Source organism: Alosa alosa, chromosome 9 (genome assembly GCF_017589495.1).
Source record: "Alosa alosa isolate M-15738 ecotype Scorff River chromosome 9, AALO_Geno_1.1, whole genome shotgun sequence".
Classification (NCBI taxonomy): Eukaryota; Metazoa; Chordata; class Actinopteri; order Clupeiformes; family Clupeidae; genus Alosa; species Alosa alosa.
In genome coordinates this window covers 26,574,251-26,583,039 of record NC_063197.1, presented here as the reverse complement: position 1 = coordinate 26,583,039, position 8,789 = coordinate 26,574,251, and the positions used below count along the sequence as shown (strand labels likewise).

The 8,789-nt window shown below is 41.1% G+C and overlaps 1 protein-coding gene across 1 annotated transcript in view; it reads right to left on the bottom strand.

Annotated features, from left to right (window-relative positions):
- Window positions 1-878: 878 nt before the first annotated feature.
- LOC125300930 (adhesion G-protein coupled receptor D2) overlaps window positions 879-8,789 on the bottom strand; it is a 31,974-nt gene continuing 24,063 nt past the window's right edge. The window contains exon 21 of the mRNA XM_048253109.1: window positions 879-947. Coding sequence (XP_048109066.1) covers window positions 891-947 — 57 coding nt within the window. The 3' untranslated portion in view covers window positions 879-890. The remainder of the gene's footprint in view (window positions 948-8,789) is intronic.

Genomic DNA, 8,789 nt, shown 5'->3' with positions numbered 1-8,789 from the left:
CATGGGTATCTCATGAATGTAAAAGAAAAGAATCTGTCGAATTAGCACTGAAAACTGGATTAAACGTCAGTTTACTTGCTCTGACCTGACTCACAAATATTTCAGAAAACGACTAAAATACTATAAAAGTGGAGAAACATACCGCATAAACTATATGTCTTGCATTGGCTGTACTTAAAGCCTCCCTAAATTGCACACTTATTCATATTTAGGCAGTACCAGTTTACATTTGAATAAAAAGGAGGCCATTTTTTATGTTGACTGATTTTGTTCTCTGGTGATTCTCATCCATTAAAGCCTAAAAAATTCACCATTTATCCCCCCCCCCCACTCCAAAACAGAATCTAAATGGTAATAACTAGCCATTTCAATATCATATATACTCACTTTTCCAGCACAGCAGTGCCACACACATTTTTCCTCTGGCTATTTATTCTTTTCCTAAAGCAGACGCTCCGACCAGGGATGCTGTAGGGGGGCCTGCAGAGCCCTAATGTCAGAATGTTAAATGGAGGACCATGAGTTTAAAAACTTAAAGAGGCAGTGAAATATTAGCCAATGTGGGTGAGGAATGACTAGCCCTTTATCCCAGGGTGTCAGAGCTTAATGGCGAGTCTGGATGCATATAAGTTAGCCCAAGCATGAAGGGCAGCAGGACGCTCAAGCGAGAAAGAGACGCACGCTCTCTCTCTCTCTCTCTCTCTCTAGTGTGCCTCCTTCATCCACTACCCCCACCCCTGTTCTCTCGCTCCCCCATACCTTCTCTTTCACTCCCTCATTCCCTTGCCTGAGCTGCGGTGCGTGGGGGTGATGGGAGGGAGGGGGGAGGGGTGGGGGTGGCGATCAGAAACTTGTCATTTCTCTCGTTCACTCACTCTGTCAGCCTTGAGTCAGTGGAGACTCACCTCTGTGTTGTAGACCCCATAGATCAAGAAGATGAAGAGACCCTACAAAAAGAGACAGAGAGAGAGAGTGTAAGAAAGAGAGAGAGAGAAAGAGAATAAGAAGAATGGAGATTAAAAGAAAGAAAATGTTTTCGCCAACTCTTAAGTGAAAAAGGAATGCAAACTGATGCATTAAATTAAAAGACATAAAACATTAACATTCAAAGACATAAAATGTCTTTATGGAAAGCAAGAACAAACAAACAACAAAAAGCTCACAAAAAGTTCTACACATACTGTATGCAGCCTCTATTGAGTGAAAAAAAGACAGACACACACACACACACACACACACACACACACACACACACACACACACACACACACATACACTTACACACAAACAAGCATTGAACACAAACAGCCACATTTCTGCAGTCCTTGTTGGAATAAAGGGAGCGAACGGCTCCAAATCACTTTTGTAACTGGAGTACCCCAGCTGAAGCGTCGCGTGCGCCCAGGCACACTGCTCATCCTCCAAACCCAATCAAAGGCCTCAACCTCCCAAGGTCTTCCCAAGTCTTTCAGGCTGCACAAATATTTCAGGTTCGAGAGCCCTCTTCTGACATTTGTTTCCCTATGGAGACTGAGGACATGTAGGTGGAGAACAAACCGAGAGGGAGACTGCTAATCGAGATTAATCCACAGGAAAAAAAGACAGAGAATAATGGAGGGTGCAGATGGATAAAGAAAGGCATTTCAGACGAGCAAAAAACTGTGTCCAGTGCTGGGTTAGCGCTAGAATAGGATGCCCTTGGATGCACAAAAGGGTGCACATCTGATGACAAAAAGTAGCCATATTTTCTATTATTCCTCATTGTTGTCATAATGGAGTCTACAAGCTGAGCATTCGCAATGAACAGTAATGGTAATTCCGTCAATTCAACAAGACTTATAAAAAAGGACAATGGACAAAAGACAGCTTTGGAGTGAAGCTCTAGGTACTTGTAGGAAACAGAACAAAAAAAACAAAAACAAGACAAAAAAGACTAACCTAACTTCCATGCTGAGCAATTTAACCCAAGGCCAAAGTTGCATGCATGTACATGTGGGTCACATGACCAATCTGCACTGGAAAGTGTGCATCTCACCTAGTTAGGAAGCGTACTTTTTTTTTTGTTCATTTCAATTCATATCGCTCAACTCTGATGGCAACTTTGATGGGGGGGTGACACAGCTCACGCCATCCATCAAGCAAGAGTTTGGAACATCCAATTTGCCAGTGCGAAATCTCGATGCATCACCATTGACAACATGATTTGGTGGCCCAGTCAGGGTGTCAGACAGCCCTCTTGGAGATGGCACCTCTCCCCCAGTGCCTGCCAAACTCCTCTGATCCCTCAGGGCGTCCCTGGAGATCGGCCTGCTGCGTTGGCGACTGCGAGGGACTGTGTCAGGCCGTGTCCCATTTATCACCGAATGATACAAACAAAAAAGTACCTGACCCTTGTAACAACACAATACAACTCATGTACTGTGAAAAGAAAAGGGTTGTAAGGTGAGTGAGATGAACTGAAATGAACGTTCTATATCTGGGTTCAAAGTAGAATTTCAGAACATTAAATTGTTGCGGAACAGAATCTTATGTTAGAATGTTCAAAAACCCACACCTTTAAGGGTTAAAGGTACATCAGAGCCCAGAGGGTGATACAATTTGTGTGAGGATCATTGTTGCCATCTGAGAAATGCTTTGTGGTGCAAAAAGCTGGTAACTCACAATTGGTATCAATACCCAGAGACAGTGGGTGGTAATTTGCAATATATAACCCATTGTTTTGCATTAGATTTGCAATTTCCTACTTAGTACCTCAAATTAATTATCATGTTTTTGATCATCTCTCTCATTTGTAATTAATCTTTTGTTCTATAGTGAACAAAGTGGGAAAACATAAGTACATTAAGAAAAATGATCAATTACAATATAATTGAGTTAAAAATAAATTGCATCAAAAACAATGATGATAGGTTGTTTAAAATGTTAATACATTAATTTTCAGCTAAAAACAAACATGTAAAAATGGAGCATATTATTTAAATGCACTGTTTCTCTGAACACACTATTCTTTCTTTTGAACTCCACTCAAAAATGATAGAAATTTATGCAACGGGATCGACACAGCTGCTTTCAAAGTATTGCGATACATCAAACAAAATGCATAAATTAATTACAGCATAAACTAATTAGGAAACAATTGTATGTTTAAAAAGTTAAAGCCAGTAAACATTGCGTTCCACAAACATACCCCACCCTGGAGAACACAATGCGTTGCAGCCGAGCTGAGAAACCATATTCATTAAAATAAACAGGAGCAAGTGCACCAGAAAAACAGGCAGCCAGTGGCTACATATTACCCTTCATAAACCCAAATAGATGAGGTCAAAAAAGATTCAGTCCATAAACTCAAAAGGATATTATTAGCAGCAATAATAAACACCATTTCTAAAATCAATGTTTAAAAACGTACTTAAAATTCTTCGCAAACTTTGCAACAAGGAGCACTGATCATTGCAACAAAGACAGATGTATAACATTTATTCCGCCTTTCACACATTATATTATTGCAGAGAAAATAAAACCAAAAGTATAATAAAGCTTTTAGCAGAGACAACTCAAGCATGTCAGCCCTCCCTCCTCTTCCATGGCGTCTCCACACACCCATCGGCCTCCTATGTTGAGCCCAGATAAATTCTTTCCAAATTTGAGACCATATATCAGGGCAGCATTTACTGCTGCTCCTGACGATTGAGAGTGAATGCGATGTACACTACAATGAGTAAGGGCCCTAGGTCCTCATTACCTTGTGACAAGACCCAGAAATGCACTTTGGCTTTTCATTTAAGACCTTCTTGGCCCCTGTTTATAGATGTGCTCCCTCATGCTTTTACTTACTTTGCCTACTCTAACCCCCGAGCTCTAGATAATAAATGATTATAAATTTTCACAGATGACCACATCCTCTTCCCTTACCCACACTCCTTGCTAGCCTATCCTCCTCCGCCCCTTAATGCGCAAAGTTAGACAGCTTGCAGGTAAAAATCCTCACAAACCTTTTTATTTATGACGTTGTCCTTGGTAACAGAAATTTCAATGTACTGAAATGAAAACTATGATTAAGGGGACACAGTGTGTAGGCAACATCAGTGGCTTGCGCTCTATTTTTGCCGGGCGTATATATATATCGCTTCGTGACACCAGCCCTGCGCCAAATGGACCTGACCAGATGGGTGACAGGGATGGAAGGATAGGGTGGGTGCGAAGGCGAGAAGCATGTTCATTCAGCGTCTGTCTCTGTCCGTTTGTCTGTCTGCTGTTGTATTTATTTCCCAGATATAAACTAAAGTTGGCAATCAATTCTTGTTTTCATGCAGCTGTTCAGTGTCTATTTAAATACGATACTTTGTCAGTTTAGTGGCCATCTCACTATTCTGTTCGGTACAATGTGGTACATCACACTTCCTTGTGATGAGAGAAGGCTGTTGAAAAGTGTAACAACAACAAAGCCGTCCTTTCGGTTTACTCAGCTCTTAATTGCTGTGTGTTGATTTGGATGACATCACTTGAGTCACTGGGTGCCGGCACTTATGACAGTAATTTCAAACAGCAGTTGAAGGTTAGGTTAAGAGTGTAACACACACATACTTTCTCTCTCTCTCTCTCTCTCTCTCTCTCTCAAAAACACTCTCACAAAACACACACACACACACACACACAAATATCACCATTTACCAGATGACTAGAAGCATCTGCAATCTAAAGAGGATCTGTTTACTCCTAGTATTGTGTGTGTGTGTGTGTGTGTGTGTGTGTGTGTGTGTGTGTGTGTGTGTGTGTGTGTGTGTGTGTGAGTGAGTGAAAGTGTATACTCCAGTTTAGCCAGTCCAGGATGTTTATCTGATTGCACATCTGATTTAAACTTGCAACTTGACGCATCTCGGATCTTCTGACACAATTTTTGGACACTTTCGAACACAACTGGTGCAAGTCAAAACGATACCATGTTTATACCGTTGAAAAAACATTTTCTTTGACCTCCTCTGAGGTCTAAATGCAAAGGATGTCATCATTTGTGAATAAAAATACAACTGTAATCACCACCATCTTAATTCCTTACATATTCAAAGGACACTGTGAACTCTTTTAGTAATGGTTATGTGACTTCAATGAATGAAATTTGTGCACTAACACAGACAGCAATTTCAAGTGTGTAAATGATGATGTTAATAAACAATAACATTGTTTAAATTCATTTTAGATTACCCTATATACTCTGAATTTGTATTGTGTTTTTGCAGTGTTTTAAAATGACCTAATAATCACTTAGATACACAAGAAACAGAGGAGCAAAATAAAACAGCTTATTTTCTAACCACTCTAGCTGTTGAAATACAAGGAATAAAAAGCAGAGCTAAAGAGCTCTGTACAACTAGAAATGTTTTCAATCTGAGTCTTGGGAACATAATAAGCATAATACAAATCCACTGTTTACAATGCTGTTGTGCTATCAAAAGGATTTTCAAGGTCACAATATTTGTAAAAGTTTTCTTTGTGTTTCTGAGTGCTTATTTGTGTGTGTGTGTGTGTGTGTGTGTGTGTGTGTGTGTGTGTGTGTGTGTGTGTGTGTGTGTGTGTGTGTGTGTGTGCATGTGGTAGGTGTGCCTGTGTGTGTCTGTTTGTCTGTGTGTGTGTGTGTGTGTGTGTGTGTGTGTGTGTATGTGTTTGCATACAAGTGTGTGCGCACATGTGTGCATTTGCACCTCTGTGTGCAGCCTTAAAAGCATGTTCGACATCAATAGCTCTATGCTAACAAATACACAAAAGTGAAAGAAACTGAAAGTTTCTCCCACAATCATATTACACCAAGCCCCGCCGGAATCAATCCAGATCGAGCTGTAAGGAGCAGCACAGCCCAGTGCTGTGCGGCGGGAGAGCTCTTTGGTCTGGGTGTGGGAGTGAGCAGCATAGGCAGGCACAAGGCAGAAGGCATATGGCAGTAATTATGGAAATAAGAGACAAAGAGGTTAAAATGCCCACGTTTGGGGAGGAGGGAAAAAAAGTTCACACTTTTTCTAAGAGACCTGCTAATGTCTCTGACCCTTCCACATGAAAACAGTTTAATTAACTTGTATACACAACTTTCACTTTAACCGCTCACAGCCCTTCAAATAAATCTGGATGTCAGTTTCAGCCTCTCAGTTGATGCATCCCAGAACCCTCAAATTATATCAAATTTTGTAACAGGTCCAGCTGGTTATACTACAGAACCTCTGTTAGAACCCAAGGCAAGCTCGCTCCGCCAGGAATGCTTTCACAAAATCATACATGGCTCCAGAAACCTTTCCAGATGAACCTGGGTGGAACACAACTCTATATCTAGAAGCTGCACAGTCACAAAGAGTCAATCCTAACTGAATCAAAGAGCAAAGGGAATTCAGAATGGAAAGGGAAAATTAATGGTTTATCAGAGGTGAACCTATTGCTAATAAATAGCAACATATCCAGTGCAGACACTGACACGGCTCTCCCAGACTCGCTGTCTTGGATCCCTGTCGGACATTTAATAATCACCAACAGCTAAACTTGGCATATACTATTTGAAAACGCAGGTCCCTCTTGAGATACAAACTGGCAATTGTGCCTTCACCCTTGTGGAAACCTTTGCCAAATCACTCTTCTAGCAACGTAATGGAAATTATAATTATTGATTATAATTAATTTGATTTCGTTTTTAGGCTGGGAGCCATATTAAATATGCCGTCACAATTTGTAACAGTTGCCATTGCAATTATAGCACCAAACATAACATCATGGTTTAGTTTTAATCTATCAACACAGTGCCAGTTGGAACGATGGGGCAAGCATCCAACAATCCAAACTCCAAATGTCATACTTGCAGTTGATGGTTCTCTTTACAGAAGAGTGTTTAAATAAAACCTTTTCTAACACAATGTAAGACTGACTTTTTGTGTGACAGCACATACACGCCCACATACACAAACAAAGAAGAGGCTGTGGGGGTTTGAAATTGGCTTGGAACACCTTAACCTGTATTCACATGCGTACTGTACACAAGATACATATGGTTAGAGGCACATAGATGGAACAGTATCTGTGTGGGAATACACAAATGCATCTGTCTGTGTATGAGTGCTCACATGTGTGTGTGTGCGTGTGTGTGTGTGTGTGTGTGTGTGTGTGTGTGTGTGTGTGTGTGTGTGTGTGTGTGTGTGTGTGTGTGGGAGTGTTTGGTCTGAGACTTCATTTGTTTATATGTGTTTATGCATGAATGCATGTGTGTGCATGCATGCCTAAGTGTGTCTTCACCATACCTATGTACGTGTGTATGTGTCTCTGTGTGAGAGCATGTTTGTGTGTGTGCGTGTGTGTGTGTGTGCACCAGTGCCTGGGTATGTGTGCAGACCTATGGGCCACCCAGTCCTTCTCAGTCAGGGGGTTGCTACACACTGGGCCAGCCCCGCTTGTGATCAGTCAGAGGCGGAGCGAGAGTTATTAGGTTAGCCCTGAAACCCCTACTTAATATAGGGGCCAGCAGTGATAGCTAACAGAGCCTGGCAGAGGTGACAGCTTTTGGACCTGCATGAGGAAATCCAATTGAAAAGCAGCCAAGAGGAACAACAAGCGCGAAACAGATGTTCCCTGCTACCACAGGCGCAACGGTGTATACAATGGCAACGAACAAAAAAAAAGAAGTCCACAAATTTGACAAATATAAAAAATAGAAACAAATTACATCCTATGGTCATTGCCTTTATATGCAGTAACACTTCAGTCCATATTTTCTATTATATGAGAGTATAATTTTTTTGAGGAATATATTCCTAAATTATACTGTTTTTGTGTCAGTCCAATATCTAAGTGAAGATAAAGAAAGAATGCAGAAAATTATACTGAGCAAAAAAAAGTAGACTGCCCAAATAAAATGAAGCAAAATTACATGTTTTGGATAGTCTGATAAAGTTCAAGACCCAACCAATAATATTCTAAGTAATTCTAAGAAAACACTGATAAAAAAATAATACTTGATTTTAAAAACGCTCCACTGTATCATCCAACACACTTTACTGCTGTATGTGAAAGACATTCTACAGAAACTGCGCTTCTGCAAATTTTCCCTTAAACTCTGGATGTATGTGTAGAGATATCCTGAGTAGCAGAAGTGATACAAGGGGCTACATCTCCCTCTCACACAGTACTAGAGAGACCTAGAGCACCAGCCCTGGCTGCTCATGATCAGAGCTGAGAAGTGAGAGCAAAACTGAGTCTCTAACACCAGCTGCTGCTGGTAGGCTGTCTAGGCTCTGGGAGTCTGCACATTTTTCCCTGCATCAGTGGAAACTATGTAATTAGTATATGCCAGAAGATTGGCGGAGGGGTCTCATGGATTTTGACAAGGGGCCACTCAGAAATGTGCGCTGGATACCTAAGTATTTTTAATTAAACAGGGTTTTGGCACATCTACTGCATTTTCCTTCCCAGTTCAAAGCGCTCGGTCCTGACCCATGTGTTAAAAGTTTGTATCGGTTTTCCGCACGTATGTTTGACTTGGCGCCTGTGGCCTGCGACCCAGAGAAATTGTCTTGTTTAAAAGCCGGTTTGTTTACAGTTTTAGTCTTCTTCTGGGATACGTTTTTTCAGTCTGCATATGCGTGCCATGATTTTTTGGTTTATGGTTACTTGTCTGGTTTCCTGCCTGCACTGATGTGAGTGTGTGAAGTTTGCCCAATTATATCCCTACATGAGAACCAACAAGCAATGAAAAACTGCGAAAATCGCCCATCACTCAAAATGTGTCAGTGGGGTGACCTGCTGTGCTAAAGAGCTGCCTG